This window comes from Salmo salar, chromosome 19, assembly GCF_965601325.2.
Source record: "Salmo salar chromosome 19, fSalSal1, whole genome shotgun sequence".
Classification (NCBI taxonomy): domain Eukaryota; kingdom Metazoa; phylum Chordata; class Actinopteri; order Salmoniformes; family Salmonidae; genus Salmo; species Salmo salar.
In genome coordinates, this window is record NC_138309.1 from 26805001 (window position 1) to 26823480 (window position 18480).

An 18480-nucleotide genomic window follows, 5' to 3' on the forward strand; every position below is an offset into this window, starting at 1 on the left:
AACATTATAGCAAAAATACAAAAGCTATATGGAACTTAACTGTATGGAAAATAAAGCTGTCTCGTTGTGGCACATTAAATCAAATAAGATGCCGTAAAAGATGATTGAAGTGGATACATTTTTATTAACTTCTGGCACAATTGTTTTATTCTATTCAACTCTTATCTCAATTAATTTGTTTGAAACTTGTTGAATTATTAATTGAACATCAGTTGGTGGACACATTTTTTAATAATCTATCACACTTCTTTACTTTTGTTTTTTAATACCACAGCTGTTGCCACTGAGACTTAAAGGGGCAATCTGGGATTCAAACAACAACAAAACAGCAATTAATTTAGAAAAACAAAAATGTATGCAAAGCTCTACAGAGTGTGTGTTGCAGACGGCCCAGTACATCACTGGGGCCGAGCTCCCTGCCATCCAGGACCTTTTTATTTATTGTATTTTATTTAACCTTTATTTAACTAGGCAAGTCAGTTAAGAACAAATTCTTATTTACAATGACGGCCTCCTGGGGGACGGGAGCTTGGGATTAAAAATAAAACATAAATACAATATAAATATAGGACAAAACACACATCACAAGAGAGACAACACTACATAAAGCGAGACCTAAAGACAACAACATAGCAAGCCAGCAACACATGACAACACAGCATGGGTGCAACACAGCATGGTTGCAACACAACATAACAACAACATGGTAGCAACACAACATGGTAGCAGCACAAAACATGGTACAAACATTACTGTGCACAGACAACAGCACAAAGGGCAAGAAGGTAGAGACAACAATATATCACACAAAGCAGCCACAACTGTCAGTAAGAGTATCCATGATTGAGTCTTTGAATGAAGAGATTGAGATAAAACTGTCCAGTTTCAGTGTTTGTTGCAGCTTGTTCCAGTCGCTAGCTGCAGCGAACTGAAAAGACAAGCGACACAGGGATGTGTGTGCTTTGGGGACCTTTAACAGAATGTGACTGGCAGAACGGGTGTTGTATGTGGAGGATGAGGGCTGCAGTAGATATCTCAGATAGGGGGGAGTGAGGCCTAAGAGGGTTTTATAAATAAGCATCAACCAGTGGGTCTTGCAACAGGTGACCAGTTTACAGAGGAGTATAGAGTGCAGTGATGTGTCCTATTTCTTTTTTTTTTACCTTTATTTAACTAGGCAAGTCAGTTAAGAACAAATTCTTATTTTCAATGACGGCCTAGGAACAGTGGGTTAACTGCCTTGTTCAGGGGCAGAACGACAGATTTGTACCTTGTCAGCTCGGGGATACGAGCTGACAAGAAGCATTGGCTTAGTTTGGCAGCTGGGGTGAAAGAGGAGAGAAGCAATTACAATAGAAGAAACCAAGTCTAGATTTAACTTTAGCCTGCAGCTTTGATATGTGCTGAGACAAGGACAGTGCACTATCTAGCTATACTCCCAAGTACTTGTATGAGGTGACTACCTCAAGCTCTAAACTCTCAGAGGTAGTAATAACACCTGTGGGAGGAGGGGCATTCTTCTTTCCAAACCACATGACCTTTGTTTTGGAGGTGTCAGAACAAGGTTAAGGGTAGAGAAAGCTTGTTGGACACTAAGAAAGCTTTGTTGTAGAGCATTTAACACAAAATCCGGGGAGAGGCCAGCTGAATATAAGGCTGTATCATCAGCATATAAATGGATGAGAGAGATTCCTACTGCCTGAGCTATGTTGTTGATGTAAATTGAGAAGAGTGTGGGTCCTAGGATCGAGCCTTGGGGTACTCCCTTGGTGACAGTCAGTGGCTGAGACAGCAGATTTTCTGACTTTATACACTGCACTCTTTGAGAGAAGTAGTTAGCAAACCAGCCCAATGATCCCTCAGAGACACCAATACTCCTTAGCCGGCCCACAAGAATGGAATGGTCTACCGTATCAAAAGCTTTGGCCAAGTCAATAAAAATAGCAGCGCAATATTGTTTAGAATCAAGTGAAATGGTGACATCATTGAGGACCTTTAAGGTTGCAGTGATACATCCATAACCTGAACGGAAACCAGATTGCATACCCGAGAGGATACTATAGACATCAAGAAATCCAGTCAGTTGATTATTGACAAGTTTTTCCAACACTTTTGATAAACTGGGCAAAATAGAAATAGGCCTATAACAGTTAGGATCAGGTTTATCTCCCCCTTTATATAAAGGACGAACCATGGCTGCCTTCCAAGCACTGGGAACCTCCCCAGAAAGGAGAGACAGGTTAAAAAGGTTGGAGATAGGCTTAGCGATAATAGTGGCAGCAACCTTAAAGATGAAAGGGTCTAAACCATCTGACCCAGATGTTTTTTGGAGGTTAAGTTCAAGGAGTTCCTTTAGCACCTCGGACTCAGTGACTGCCTGCAAGGGGAAACTTTGTAGCGGGGCAGGAGAAAAAGTGGGAGAAGTACCTTTATACCAGGCGCTGTCTAAGGAAAGCCCAGATTATTGCCACAGCAGCTACTTCTTTTGACTTTTAGTATTATATATCCTGTTGACTAGTCACTTTACCCCTGCCTATACGTAAACATCTACCTCAATCACCACATATCCCTGCACATTGCAATGGTTATGGTTCTCTTTGTATATAGCTTCATTCCTGTGTGTTTTATTTTTCATTTGTTTTTATATTATTTTCTTATTTAACGCTGCATCATTGGGAAAGAGCTTGTAAGTAAACATTTCACTGTGATAAATACAATTTGATTAGATTTGTATGTGTTGTGATGGGGTTGACGGTCGGATTACTTTCCACATCCCTCGACACTATACGCTCCACCGTCTAGTCAGGGGTATCATGGGATACATCAGTGGCAGATCGACATTGTTCCAAAACCTCATCTAGTGGTCATGAATAGAGATGAGCATTATAACATACCAGTCGTGTTATGGATGACAGGCCAGGCTAATGAAGTCATATTGTATTTAGACACTTTTGGTTAAACATTCCTGTCCTGGCTGGTTGCTAGCCTATTGCACTCCTCTACCTGTCCATCATTCACAAATTCCATTAGTCTCTTTGTCTCTCAGAAATAGGACCTCTACGAAGGCTAATTTTTTAGGAGAGAATGTCTGAAATAGTTGCGAAATATCATGGATTTTATGGTCTATGGATAAGACCCATACATTCCAATAACGAGTCTTCTCATTATCTAAAAGGGCAAGTCCACCACTTTTCACCTTCATTTTCGTTATCTACAACACAATACCATTGTCTTTATACTGTATGTGAAAACAGCACATTTCTACGTTGTGTAGAAAAACATATAAAGTTAAAAAGTTCTACCTGATGACATCAAAAGTTAAAAGATTTTAAAAACAGTGATTTTAAAATACTATAAGATTCGTGGTAATGTTGAGAGCAAGAAAACACCCTTCCTCTGGCTAGAAACACTTTGCAGGTTTTGAAAATCACAGAGAAGCGTTTTTTCGGACCATTCTTATCTTTTTAACCACAGATCATAGAAATGCACCGTTTTCACATACCTAGACACTGGTATTGTGCTAGAGATAATGAATATGAGGTTGAAAAGTTGTGTAATTGTCCTTTAACTTTGTCAATGCTATTAGAATAACAGTAAAACTGTGTTCCATGTCTGACCCATGCAGATGGATACTGCACTGCATTATTATATTATCGGGGGTATTTTTGTGGGCTTTTCTGCAGTGGAATGCAGCCGTCCCTGTCGGCTCTTTGGGAATGAGGCCAGGCGGCTATGTTGTTTTGGGTCTCTTCTTGCCCGGGTAGCTCCATCTGGCCTTGGCAGCGCTATGTTGTGCCCCTGCCCGGGAGCCTTGCATTCTGAGTATGTGTTGGCAATTAGTGGAGATGTTGGCGTTGCATTTGGCTGCAGTGTGACATTCTCACAGGGCTTGTTGACTTGCTGCGAGGGTGCCATGTATCGCTTTGCTTTTCCTCAGGTTCACTGCAATCAGAATTCATGAGAGGCCACCGCCAGATAAGTCCCCGCTACAGTGTTCACTGATTGCATGACCGTCTGTTTTGTTGCGGACTCAGGTTCTCAATGTTTTCCAATATAATTGTTTTAGTGTTTACTTTTATAATGAGGCACACAAGGCCAACCTTGAACATCAAACTGTAAGATGCTAGGGTCACACTTTATTTGGTTAGTCCCATATAGATGATCTACAGATGGTCATACTATCAACAATCTGTTGATAAGCAAATGCTTGCTAATGTTACGGTTACGTTTAAAATAAGGGTTAGGGTAAGAGTTAAGGTTAGGATAAGGTTTGGGCTAGAGTTAGGGTTAGTGGATAGTTAGTTGAAATGTTGACGTCTACTGAACATCTACGAACCATCTACAAACCATCTACTAACCACCTACAAACCATCTCCTTGGGACTCAATTAATTAATTAATTAATTAATCAATCAATGTACATGCACAAACATAGATATTATAACAAACAATTCTAAAAATCTACCTGCAATAGAGCATGCTGGGAAATATAATGATGGGCGTGGTTTTAGTTCAAAGTGACGTGTATGAGTTTCCTGCACTTGTATCAAGGTAAAACTATGCCTTCAAAATAAGGCCTTATGAAATACATATGGTATTGTGTTATAAAAATGCATAAATTATGAAAACATATTTGTTTAGGATCTCACTTGGTGAAGTCCATGGTGTCATGGGTGGTAACTCTACAATTTACTCGAAAGGCAAGGCACTCTGGGAAATATTTGAATAAGGCTTTACACTAAGCAGTGTGTTAATTTAACACTGTTCCGGTGTGTCTATGGGTCCACAGACTCCGCAGTGTTGATTTATCACTCTCTTTTAGTTTGCTGTGGATCAACACGGGAGAATGTATGTTGGTATTCTTGTACAAACAGAGTGGTAACTTGGGTTGTATATTCTAGACACAAAATGGAAGAAAACAGATAGAAACAAGGAGGGACTTGTCCAATAGGAAACTCTCATTTTCGTTTTTACCATTGAAAAATGTTTTGCTATGTGTGCACTAATGAATATGACCATGGTTTAACATCAATTCACTCGACTCCATCTCTCTAGGGTTGACATGGCAGGATGCTACCACCCAGCAGGTGATCTCCAGAGAGCTTTCCAAGATACGCAAGGTTCCAATCCTAAGGCCGGAACCCCCTTCTGCCTCCCTGACCCTCTATGGTGGAGCCAGGAAGCTCAAGACTGGAAAGGGAGAGCTTGGCATCCAGAAGTACCTGCAAGAGCTTGGTCTCCTTCCCCAGTCTATTGGCACTGCTCGCCAGGGGCCCCAGCGAGAGGGCCCCCTCACTAAGGTAATGTCCCGATAGAGAAGCCATTCCATGGCAGGGGAATGGTTCCAAACCACCTGTGTGTCGTAGCTATAGGGGACCGTGGAGAGAGAGGCCCCGGCCTTGGTAAACCAGGGGCTCCATGTCCTTTTTTGGGGCCCCATGTTTTCATCTTCTTTCTGTCCTAATGAGTAAGAGGAAGAAACCATCTTGGCAGGAGTTAGCTATGTTGTCTCTGCACTGCTTTCATTTCCTGTTTCTCCTCTTTACAATCCTGCTGAGAATGTATGATGCCCATTTAGAAAGGGGGTCCCATCACTTCTTGACTATATATATATATATATCTCATCACCATATTCATGGCAGAACCCCAGGGGTTGCCCCCAACCCAGCCAACCCGAAAGCTGCCTGGCTACTTCCCATTCACATATTACCGTAGCGATGATGGTGTCCAGAGTTGAGGAGCTCAGGACCCTCCTTCATAACGAGGCAGGGTTCTTTGTTGCATTGTGGGATAGAGCATGACAAACATGGTTAGCATGAACAGCGGAGGCCCATCCTGCTGGGTTAATGCCATTAGGGTCTCCCAATACTACCAAGCTAGGGAGAATCACATTATCTCTGGGGACAGAACAACACAAAGTAGGAAGATTGCATACACACTGATTTCCAGAGCCTAGGGGTCTAACACCTTATCCGTGTGTTAATTGTGTCAATGTATCTACGTTAATGCTTGTCATATTTCTTTTGAATCTACTGCTTTAATTCAGTAGTTTCTAGGTTGGTTTATGAGAAGCTAGTGGTGCTCTGTTTGATGGGGGAGATGTGTTTTGAAAATCTGTTCTGAAAATGCACAAAATGGCTTTTGAGTGACACTATTTCCTTTAGAATTTCCATATGCAATTTTCAAGGGCAGTTGATAAACATGGTTGTGTTACAGAATGAAGACTTCCAGCCCAAGAAGGGAAAGTCTACATTCTATAGTCTACAGTCTGCAGAGCCACCCCAGGGGGGTAAGGTCTTCACACAGGGGGCCGTGGGTAGCTGGAGACCCCCAGTGGAGACAGCCTACTCCAGCCAGGAGCCTGGGAGTGCCAGGGGAAGTGCCAAGGGGTTGACTGCCCAGCTGGAGCGCTACCTGGCTGGGGCAGCACACACCCAGAGCCGCCCAGTACAAGGGGCAGTGGTGGGATCAGTGGTGGGACCCAAGGGGAAGCTCCACTATGTCAACTATGTCAGCCCTGTACGCTCTGGTGATCAGGTGGAACCCCAGACACGACTTGGCGACAGTGGCTCCAAACCTCCAAGGCCCAACATAGACAGGCTTCTCTTCAAGGCTGCTTCCAACTATCAGGTGCCCAAGGAACAGCTCAGTACAGTGGATGGTAAGGTCTTCTTTTTCCACAATAATTTGTGTTTGCACTGTCATGTGTGCTTCTGTGGACTTCAGATTAATTTGTAGTGGCTCCACACACACACAAAAAAGAGAATTTCAAAGATGTATTGTATGATATTTTATTCATTTCGAGGCAGTCGTGCTTCTGTGAATATCAAAGCTACTGGACAGTTATAGTGGATCTCACATGAACCTTTCTCTGTGTTCCTCCTTTCTACCCTCTCCCTTAGAACGGTTCATCCAGAACGTGGTCAACCAGCTGGGGAGGCAGAGAGTGAACATGGATGGTTTGATGGGTAAAGACCAGAACCAGCTGGCAGACATCATCTCTGAGGCCCTGCATGTGGTGGATGGGGAGGGGCCCGGGGCCAGAGCTAAGCCCAGGGTCATGACACCCATACGGGACAGGCAGATGAAGAGAGAGCCCTTACCTTCCAAGGACCAGGATGAGGAGGACCAAGACGACATGTTGGGGCAAGATGCAAGGCTTCAAGGTATGAATTAATTAATTAATACTTTCCTGCCCCATAGGGAAATTTGCTTGCCAACATTCCTGGGGTACACACATTATAATAATACATCACAAGACATACCGCACTTCACTTATATGCAATATACACTGAGTGTGGAAACATTAAGGACACTTTCCTAATATTGAGTTGCACTGCACCCTTTTGCCCTCAGAATAGCCTCAATTCATCGTGGCATGGACTCTACAAGGTGTCAAAAGCATTCCACAGGGATGCTGGCCCATGTTGACTCCAATGCTTCCCACAGTTGTGTCAAGTTGTTTGGATGTCATTGGGTGGTAGACCATTCTTGACACACAGGAAACTGTTGAGCGTGAAAAACCCAGCAGCGTTGCAGTTCTTGACACAAACCGGTGCGTTTGGCACCTACTACCATATCCTATTCAAAGGCACTTAAATATTTTGTCTCGCCCATTCACCCTGTCTCAAGGCTTAAAAACCCTCCTTTAACATGTTGAGAAGCCTCCCCTTCATCTACACTGACTGAAGTGGATTTAACAAGTGACATCTATAAGGGATCATAGCTTTCACCTGGATTCACCTATGTCATGGAAAGACCAGGTGTCCTTAATGCTTTGTACACTCAATGTATATCAAATCAAATCAAAGTTTATTTGTCACATGCGCCGAATACAACAACCTTACAGTGAAATGCTTACTTACAAGCCCTAACCAACAGTGCAATTTTTAAGTAAAAAAATAGGTATTAGATAAGTAAATAAATAAAAAACTACAGTAAAATCAAATCAAATCAAATTTATTTATATAGCCCTTCGTACATCAGCTGATATCTCAAAGTGCTGTACAGAAACCCAGCCTAAAACCCCAAACAGCAAGCAATGCATGTGAAAGAAGCACGGTGGCTAGGAAAAACTCCCTAGGAAAAACTCCCTAGAAAGGCCAAAAACCTAGGAAGAAACCTAGAGAGGAACCAGGCTATGAGGGGTGGCCAGTCCTCTTCTGGCTGTGCAGGGTGGATATTATAACAGAACATGGTCAAGATGTTAAAATGTTCATAAATGACCAGCATGGTCAAATAATAATAATCATAGTAGTTGTCGAGGGAGCAACAAGCACGTCCAGTGAACAGGTCAGGGTTCCATAGCCGCAGGCAGAACAGTTGAAACTGGAGCAGCAGCACGGCCAGGTGGACTGGGGACAGCAAGGAGTCATCATACCAGGTAGTCCTGAGGCATGGTCCTAGGGCTCAGGTCCTCCGAGAGAAAGACAGAAAGAGAGAAAGAGAGAATTAGAGAGAGCATATTTAAATTCACACAGGACACCGGATAAGACAAGAGAAATACTCCAGATGTAACAGACTGACCCTAGCCCCCCGACACATAAACTACTGCAGCATAAATACTGGAGGCTGAGACAGGAGGGATCAGAAGACACTGTGGCCCCATCCGATGATACCCCCGGACAGGGCCAAACAGGCAGGATATAACCCCACACACTTTGCCAAAGCACAGCCCCCACACCACTAGAGGGATGTCTCCAACCACCAACTTACCGTCCTAAGACAAGGCCCGAGTATAGCCCACAACAATCTCCGCCATGGCACAACCCAAGGGGGGGCGCCAACCCAGACAGGAAGACCACGTCAGTGACTCAACCCACTCAAGTGACGCACCCCTCCCATGGACAGTCAAGATAACAGTAGCGAGACTATATACAGGTAGTACCGGTACAGAGTCAATGTGCGGGGGCACCGTTTAGTCAGGCTAATTGAGGTAATATTCAACATGTAGGTATAGTTAAAGTGACTATGCATAGATGATAAACAGAGAGTAGCAGCAGCGTAAAAGAGGGGGTTTGGCTTGGGGGTTGAGAAGCCGTTTGGTCCTAGACTTGGCACTCCGGTACCGCTTGCCGTGCGGTAGCAGAGAGAACAGTCTATGACTAGGGTGCAATCTGGTTCTGTAGCTGGAGTCTTTGACAATTTGTAGGGCCTTCCTCTGACACTGCCTGGTGTAGAGGTCCTGGATGGCAGGCAGTTTAGCCCCAATGAAGTACTGGGCCGTACGCTCTACCCTCTGTAGTGTCTTGTGGTCAGAGGCTGAGCAGTTGCCGTACCAGGCAGTGATGCAGCCCGTCAAGATGCTCTCGATGTAGCAGCTGTAGAACCTTTTGAGGATCTGAGGACCCATGCCAAATGTTTTCAGTCTCCTGGAGGGGGAATAGGTTTTGCCGTGCCCTTTTCACGACTGTCTTGGTGTGTATATCACAGCACATATTTCACAAGTCATGGTCCGATTAACCAAGGCAATCCAGAATGAAAATCTCGCACCAACTATTCAATTTGGTTCTGGGGGAGAGACTAGAACGAGGAGCTGAAGCAGGATGGTTGCTCCACTCCCCTCTCTCTGCAAGTTCCAGTCAAGTCTGTGAGCCAAATGTCCCTTCCCCTTCCAAAATTCGAAAGATGTGGACGCCTGCTAAATGGTGATTCGAACAAATGACCAGTGGCTAAAAACCAACTCACTGGAAAAATTGTCGACAGATGTTAAGATACAGTACCATTTATGTTACGTAGACTGTCCACAAGAGATTATAGACAGACATTAATGTACACTTGTATTTATCACCAGGGTGAATAAAGTAAAACCTGTGTGAAAAAGTTTTAGATTGTTTGGTTATTAGCCGTAAAGCCTTTACTTTAGCAAGTTTAATTGTAGACTGTTTTGTGGAAAACAATGGGAATTTGTATTTTATCTTGTGAATGTTTTCCCCTCACACATTCTGATTTTTACAGGGCAACCAATGGAGGATGCAGACTCTGAGCCAGACGACAAGGTAGGCCTAATTCACATCATATTTTTAGCAAACTCTCATTCAATTGCCACTCATTGATGAAAGGACTATATAAAACTCGAATGAAAGACATTTGAAGGTAAATTACCACTTTCAACTGAATTACCACTTTTAGCTGAAGGAATATCAACCTGTTCACTATGATTTCAAAGAGATTCTTATAAAAATATCAGTCTGCAGATGTTTAAGGTTTGTAAAACTTGTTTTCTGTCCTGTTTCATATTAAATATTTGCTTGCGTAACTTTAAAATAACCCTTCTTTAAACTTTTTAGAAACAGTAGTATACCAGTACTGATACAAATCATTGAAATAAGTGACATTTCAGTCAGCATTTTGAAACCAGTTTATCTGTTGAACAGAATGATGTCTAAAAGGAAGGAAAGGGAAGGAAAAGAAAGTGTTCATGTTGAACTTTCATTGAATTACTTCTTTAAACCCTCAGCCTTCATGGAAACACATGATTTTCTCATGGAACAAAACCCTTCAATTTAAAAATAGGTTCACTCTTCTTATAAAGCAAAACCTTTGCAGTAAAATATAGAGCACACTGTTAAAATGAAGTGCTTTGTAACACCAAAACTAGTGGCAACTGAGCTTCAACCAACTTGAAGGAGACGGAAACTTAACTTGGCTGGAGTATTGAAACACATCATCCTGAGATGTTCTGAAACATTACATGGTGAGTTGTAACACCGCGAAATCAAGTGTTGTGCAACATGTCGCCAGGGACGGCAAGCACTAAAAGAAAAGGTTGAAAACACTATTTTTGTTTTTTCAGGTCCTGTTTAGTGCAGAATTAGATGCCTTCTCTAAAGGTGTCAGTTCGTTTCCTCTCTATAAAGCCGGGGTGTCAAACTCATTCCATGGAGTGCCAAGTGTCTGCAGGTTTTAGTTATTTATTTTCAATTAAGCCCTAGACAACCAGGTGAGGAGAGTTCTTTACTAATTAGTGACCTTAATTCATCAGTCAAGTACAAGGGCGGAGCAAAAACCCACAGACACTCAGTCCTCCATGGAATGAGTTTGACGTGCTCTAACTCTTCTAAACACCATTATGATGTTATGAATCCTGTCTAGTGCAGAAGTATATCCCTTTATCTGAAGTGTCTTAATGTTTAACATTGTTTTACATGTTTGATTTGATATTATATACCATTTTGGCAGGCAATGTCAAGCACAGGGTTCAAACCACCAGCAGTAACTGGCAGGTAATCTGCTGGAATTGAGGACTGCATTTTCCACTGATACTGTAATCATGAATGTGGGAATGGCTGCTGTCCTCATTGAAGGTCAATTTGCCTGACGGTTTTCATATCCGTTCATCATGATCCATTACACCTCATAGCACAACAAGCTTAGTATTCTTTCTTCAAACATTTATACAACATTTGTGAAAGAATCATAAAGTCAAGAAATTGTGAATTACCCACAATCCTCAAAAAACAGTCATGTGGCAAACTAGGAAATGCAAAGAGATTACAACCAAAGACTTCCAATGAGTTCAATCACTTTGTCTCTTTAGTTATCCTAATGAAAGATACTTACATTTTGAGCAACATATTAAGTTGGATTTACATTATTTTGGTGATATGAAACTGAAACGACTTGCATAAATTTTTTCTAATATATTTTGGGTGTATTTTGACACAGTTATGAAATGACAGAGTGGATTCAGATAGGTGGGAGAAAAAGATTGAAGGATTAGAGCGGGAATCTAACCCTGCTGGGGAGACGGATGACCTGTCTAAATTGGGTGGGTTACCGCTAGACCACGGGCTCTGCACGACTTGTATACAGTGCCTTTGGAAAGTATTCAGACCCCTTCACCTTGTCCACATTTTGTTAGGTTACAGACTTATTCTAAAATGGATGAAATTGTTTTTTTCTACACATAATAGCCCATAATGACAAAGCAAAAACTATTTTTTTGAATTTTTTGACAATTTATATAAAAACAAAAAAATAAATATCTAATTTACATAAGTATTCAGACCCTTTACTCAGTACTTTGTTGAAGCACCTTTGGCATCGATTACAACCTAGAGCCTTCCTGGTTATGACGCTACAAGCTTGGCACACCTGAATTTGGGTATTTTCTCCCATTCTTCTGTGCGGAATCCTTTCAAGCTCTGTCAGGTTGGATGGGGAGCGTCGCTGCACAGCTATTTTCAGGTCTCTCCAATGATGTTTGATCAGGTTCAAGTCCGGGCTCTTGTTGGGCCACTCAAGGACATTCAGAGACTTGAGTGGGGGTCATTAGGGTCATTGTCCTGTTGGAAGGTGAACCTTAGCCCCAGCCTGAGGTCCTGAGCACTCTGGAGCAGGTTTCATCAAGGGTCTCTCTGTACTTTGCTCCGTTCATCTTTCCCTCGATCCTGACTAGTCTCCCAGTCCCTGCCACTGAAAAACATCCACACAGCATGATGCTACCATCACCATGCTTCACCGTAGGGATGGTTCCAGGTTTCCTCCAGACGTGACACTTGGCATTCAGGCCAAAGAGTTCAATCTTGGTTTCATCAGACCAGAGAATCTTGTTTCTCATGGTCAGAGACTATTTAGGTGCATTTTGGCAAACTCCAAGTGGGCTGTCATGTGCCTTTTCTGAGGAGTGGCTTCCATCTGGCCACTCTACCATAAAGGACTAATTGGTGGAGTGCTGCAGAGGTGGTTATCCTTCTGGAAGCTTCTCCCATCTCCATAGAGGAACTCTAGAACTCTGTCAGAGTGACCATCGGGTTCTTGGTCACCTCCCTGACCGAGGCCCTTCTCCCTCGATTGCTTAGTTTGGCTGGGGGCGGCCAGCTCTAGGAAGAGTCTGGGTGGTTCCAAACTTTTTCCATTTAAGAATGATGGAGGCCACTGTGTTCTTGGGGACCTTCAATGCTGCAGAAATGCTTTGGTACCCTTCACCAGATCTGTGCCTCGACACAATCTAGTCTCGGACCTCAACTGACAATTCCTTCGACCTCATGGCTTGGTTTTTGCTCTGACATGCACTGTCAACTTTATATAGACAGTTGTGTGCCTTTTCGAAATCATATCCAATTAATTGAATTTACCACAGGTGGACTCCAATCGAGTTGTAATAACATCTCAAGGATGATCAATGGAAACAGGATGCACCTGAGCTCAATTTCGAGTCTCATAGCAAAGGGTCTGAATACTTATGTAAATAAGGAATTTCTGTTTTTTGTTTTTAACACATTTGCTAAAATTACAAAACAATGTTTTTGCTTAGTCATTATGGGTTATTGGGTGTAGATTTCTGAGGAAATTGTTTTATTTAATCCATTTTAGAATAAGGCTGTAATTTACCAAATGTGGAAAAAGTCAAGGGATCTGAATACTTTTCGAAGGTACTGTTTTTTTGTTGTTTTCTTTTGTTGTCAATTTCAATGTAACCCAGAATTGTTTCTTAGTATATATGGTACATATCAACGAAATGTACCATCTTACTGCCCTTCCTGTTTCTAATCTGTTAAAATAAAGCATAAAAAAAACAAGGTGGAATTCCACCAAAAATATTCTCCATAGGCCCTTATCATCAATCAATAGGGCTGTAAACCATTTGTGTTTCTCATACAAATCGATGGTTTAGAAATACAGTTTGTTGATTCTGCCTTTTACATGCACTGAAACCCCAAAAGTGTTTTCACAGCACTCTCAAAACACCAATATTCAGGTTGAAGTACCACTTTGGGTGTTTCAGAGTACTACATTTCTGTTTAAAACACAATCTGAGTATTAAAACACTTACATTTGGTTTACATTCCAACACCCTCCAAACACCAGATATCAGCTTAGGTGCACTACTTTTTATGGTTTCATTACACAATCATGTTGTTTTAATACTTTACAGTTTTACAGTGCAGTGTTAGAGCACCAGTGTCTAATCCCTGTGTTGCTATCATAGAAATAGAATCACTAGAACGGTTTTTCCCGTTCAAGTCAATGGGTCTGAAATTCATGGGCCGGTGGCCATTTTAGAAGTGATTCTATGTCTATGGTTGCCATATCCTACCACAGGACCCAGGCTTCGTCAGTAAGCTGTTGGAGTATCTCAATATGGACCCCTTCAGTGATGAGCCAGATGCCCAGATGGAGGTTGATGGTGCTGGGGCAGCAGGCAGCCCCTCTATTGAGGGCCAGAGAACAGTGGGTCTGGAGAATGTGAGAAGCAGGACCACACAGGGCCAGGTGCCTGTATCACGCCCCTGGGAGGAGAGGAACATGGCCATAGGAGGAGAGGATAGATCTCCAGACCAACCGATGGAGGTCCAGGCTTCTGAATCCATGGTAGACTCTGAGGTGGAGAGGTGGATCCACGGTACCAAAGCTCCTCCTCCTCTTGAGGCTGAGACAGACCTCCTGGCAGATAAACCACAGAAGAAGAATCTCCTAGCAGAACCACAGAAACAGGATATGCGACTCCAGGAGGAGGAGGAGGAGGAGGTGGTGGTGCATATGGGGGTCAAAGCTTACTCAAAGTCACATCGAGGGAAAAACCACCTCGGCGACTTTGGCTACATCATTACAGACACAGAGTGAGTATGGTGAAGATTATACTTGCTGCTATTTACCAAACATAATGTATGTATTTATACTTTAACTTCACAATGAGCAGTTATCTCCAGCTCCATGTGTTTCCTATTTTCTCTTCACCTCATCATTTTTTATTGTTGGGCAAACTCTGGTTAAAATAGGCCGTAAGCAATCTTTGTTGCCTAAATTCATGCTACTGTTGAAAAAGCATACATCTTTCAAAACAACGCAGACATATACAAACGTTTTCTTTTTATAGAGAATGATCACTTGATATCCTTGGTGGTGCACTTGGTCACAATAGCTGTGATGATTAGTCCTTCGGTGTGTGGGTATTACCGCACTGTATTACAGTGTTCTTGATGATATGTTGTCAGCAAAGGGCACCAGAGTCGGTCTCCACTCGGCTCAGCCTCACACCGCAAGATAGGTTTCTATCGACTGTGTTTCGCCTGTGGCACTTTCTCAAATCCCTTTCTGGCATTATCAGGGAGAGTGTCAGTGTGCTGTCCTTTACCTGTTCAACAGCACGCCTCTCGCTTTCTTGGGGAGGGGCGCTCGCCACCGGCCATCCGGGCTTGATGGGCCACATCTCAGACACCCCACTGCGTGCGCCCACACACACGGACACACACACACACACAGTCAGGGGACACACACACACACAGTCAGGGGAGACAAGAGGAACAGTTCACCTTCCAGACACACTTCTCTCTCTCTCTTCCTTCTTCTCCTCCCCCTCTTCCTGAATCCCCAGCCCGATGCTGCTGTAGCAAGCAGGAACCTGCCTACTGTGGTCTCCAGAGTTTGCTGCAGACCTGATGATTGTGCAGTTGTTATACCCATCTCCTTCCCCACCCGTAGTGGGGCCAGGCTAACTTGCTTATCTGACAGCTCCTGACATTGTGGTGGGGGGATGGGAGGAAGGATGGGGATGAGATGGGGGGGAAGAGGAGAGAGAGAACCAAGAGAAAAAGTGCTAGCATCAACAACCAAGTCACTCCTAGAGCTCTCCAGTTATTAGAATCGCCGCAGAGGGAGCCGAACGTGTCTGGAATCACTCGGTTGAATCTTTAACTTTCAAAAGCTCTCAAAACAGAAAAAGAGAACTTCACTTTCTTAAAGGTAGAGTAAATCAAGCGCCTCATGGAGATGGATGTAATACGTTATTAGAGGATGTTACAATTATGTGTAAACAGGACAGTAAACTATCTGAGGATGCAAACCAGTTTAGATTTACAATTTTGTGTATTGTTATTGGTTGGTATGGTCATTTTTAGCCCAATATTATCTTAGTATTACAAGAGTCCTTTAATCCTTTAAAGGCAAACCATATGACAAATGACCCCCCAAAAAGCAAGAAAAATTCGAATTGTGTACACAGATTACGCAAAATTGAAACGCTATGTTGTGCAGCCTACATACTGTACTGTGCCTTCAGAAAGTATTCACACCCCTGACTTTTTCTAGATTTTGTTGTTACAGCCTGCATTTAAAATGGATTAAATTGAGATTTTGTGTCACTGGCCTACACACAATACCACATAATGTCAAAGTGGAATTATGTTTTTAGAAATGTTTACAAATTATTGAAAATGGAAAGCTAAAATGTCTATTCAACCCTTTTGTTATGGCAAGCCTAAATAAGTTCAGGAGTACAAATGTGCTTAACAAGTCACATAATAAGTTGCATGTGCTCGCTCTGTGTGCAACAATGGTGTTTAAAATTCTTTTTAAATGTCTACCCCATCATTGTACCCCACAAATACAATTATCTGTAAGGTCCCTCAGTCGACCAGTGAATTTCAAGCAGAGATTCAACCAAAAGACCATGGAGGTTTTCCAATGGTTCACAAAGAAGATATCTATTGGTAGATATTATAATTTTTTTATAAACAGACTTTGAATATCCCTTTGAGTATGGTGCAGTTATTAGCTGGGGCGGCAGGTAGCCTAGTGGTTAGAGTGTTGAGCCAGTAACTGCAAGGTTGCTAGATTGAATCCCTGAGCTGACAAGGTAAAAATATGCTATTCTGCCCTGAACAAGGCAGTTAACCCACTGTTCCTAGGCTGTCATTATAAATAAGAATTTGTTCTTAACTGACTTGCCTAGTTAAATAAAAAATATATAACATTTAATTACATTTTGGATGGTGTATCAATACACCCAGTCACTGCAAAGATACAGGTGCCCTTCCTTACTCAGTTGCCGGAGAGGAAGGACACCTCTCAGGGATTTCACCATGAGGCCAATGGTGATTTTAAAACACTTACAGAGTTTAATGGCTGTGATAGAAGAAAACTGAAGATAGATCATCAATATTGTAGTTACTCCACAATACTAACCTAAATGGCAGAGTGAAAAGAAGGAAGCCTGTACAAAATGAACTTTTTGTCCTGAATACAAGCGTTATGTTTTGGCAAATCCAACACAACCCATCACTGAGTACCACTCTTCATATTTTCAGGCATGGAGGGGGCTGCACCATGTTATGGGTATGCTCATCCTTGGCAAGGACCAGAGAGTTTTTTTTAGATGAAAATAGATTAAATAGTGTGTGTGTGTGTGTGTGTGTGTGAGTGTGTGTGCGAGGGTGTGTGTGTGTGTAAGAGAGAGTGTGAGAGAGTGAAGCACGCCTATATGATACAGTCATTACACCTCACGCGGGTTCCATTTGCACCTTACTGCTTGTCTCATTGCTGGAAAATGCAGGTTATTTACCAAGCCAGAAGAGGCACCTGATCCCTATTCCACTGGTGCAAGGCGGTTTGTGTGTGCTTGCATTTGTGTGCTTGCATGCATGCACATCTATAATGTGTGTGTGTGTGCGCACATCTATACATTGTGTATGTATGCGAGCTTGGTTGTGTGTGTCTTGTTAATTTATGTACATGTCAGTGACGTGTGGAAACCCAGATATGCCAATAGGGCTGGTTGTTGCCGGTTCTGTGACTGGTTGGTTGTAATATAAAGGAGCTTTGTGTCTGATACCGTGCCTTCTCTCTGTCTGCCCTCCCCCCAGCTCCCTCACCTCTGACCAGGGCTTGGACCTGATGGAACATGTGGGTCGGAGGATCAACCTCCAGGTGGCCAACATTCTCCACCTCTCGTATGTATTACAGGACACACGGGACACATGCACTAATGCACACACACTTTGTGTTTTTATTGTTGTCGAAAAGTGGGACTGGAAAGTATTGTCGACATAACCTTCAAACCAGCGGTGTCAAACTCCTCCTTTGTACTTGATTGATCAATGAAGGTCATTGATTGGGTAGAAACTCCCCTCATCTGGTTGTCTAGGTCTTAAAGAGGCAATCTGCATTTTAAACAATAACAACGTGAAAACCAAGCCACTGTTTTGATGAACAGCTTGAGGATGGGGCTGGATAAATATAACCACTCTGAAATTCATAGAAGGAGCTATGGATGAAAGGGCTGACCATCTATGAAATCGAAATGATAGTTCAAACGATGTTTTGAAGCTGTGTTTGTTTACAGTTACTTCGTTTACATTACATCCATTGGAGTAAAACAAGCTTATATTTTGGTTTCAGGTGGGGTAAGAGAGATTCACTAAGCTCATGAGGCATTTATAACTTATATTCTTCTAGAATCAATGGCTATATATCCTTACTTTAAAGTCCTAAAATGGATGTAGCAACTGCAGAAAAGCAGCAGACACACGGCCCTCTGGGAATTAAGTTTGACACCCCTGGTCTAAAATAAAAGACCATTTAAAATTCGGAAGAGGAAGATGTTTTTTTGTAAAAAAAAAAAAAAACTCCAATGTAAGCTCAGGGAACCGAATAAAGTTTGTCCAGGACTCCAGAAACAGGAAGCAGTGTGTGAAGCTGCCCCTGCAGTGTAGTAGCAGAGTGTGTAGACGTTTTTACTTATTCTGACCTCTGTGTGTTT

The 18480-nt window shown here is 42.6% G+C and overlaps 1 protein-coding gene across 3 annotated transcripts in view; it reads left to right on the plus strand.

The window, feature by feature from the left end:
• Positions 1-18480, plus strand: part of LOC106578615 (receptor-type tyrosine-protein phosphatase N2) — a 284623-nt gene that overhangs the window by 104128 nt on the left and 162015 nt on the right. For all 3 annotated transcript variants that reach the window (XM_082965664.1, XM_014157619.3, XM_045702162.2), the window contains 6 exons: positions 5055-5299; positions 6216-6660; positions 6902-7165; positions 9957-9997; positions 14046-14563; positions 17585-17671. In XM_082965664.1, coding sequence (XP_082821790.1) covers positions 5055-5299; positions 6216-6660; positions 6902-7165; positions 9957-9997; positions 14046-14563; positions 17585-17671 — 1600 coding nt within the window. The remainder of the gene's footprint in view (positions 1-5054; positions 5300-6215; positions 6661-6901; positions 7166-9956; positions 9998-14045; positions 14564-17584; positions 17672-18480) is intronic.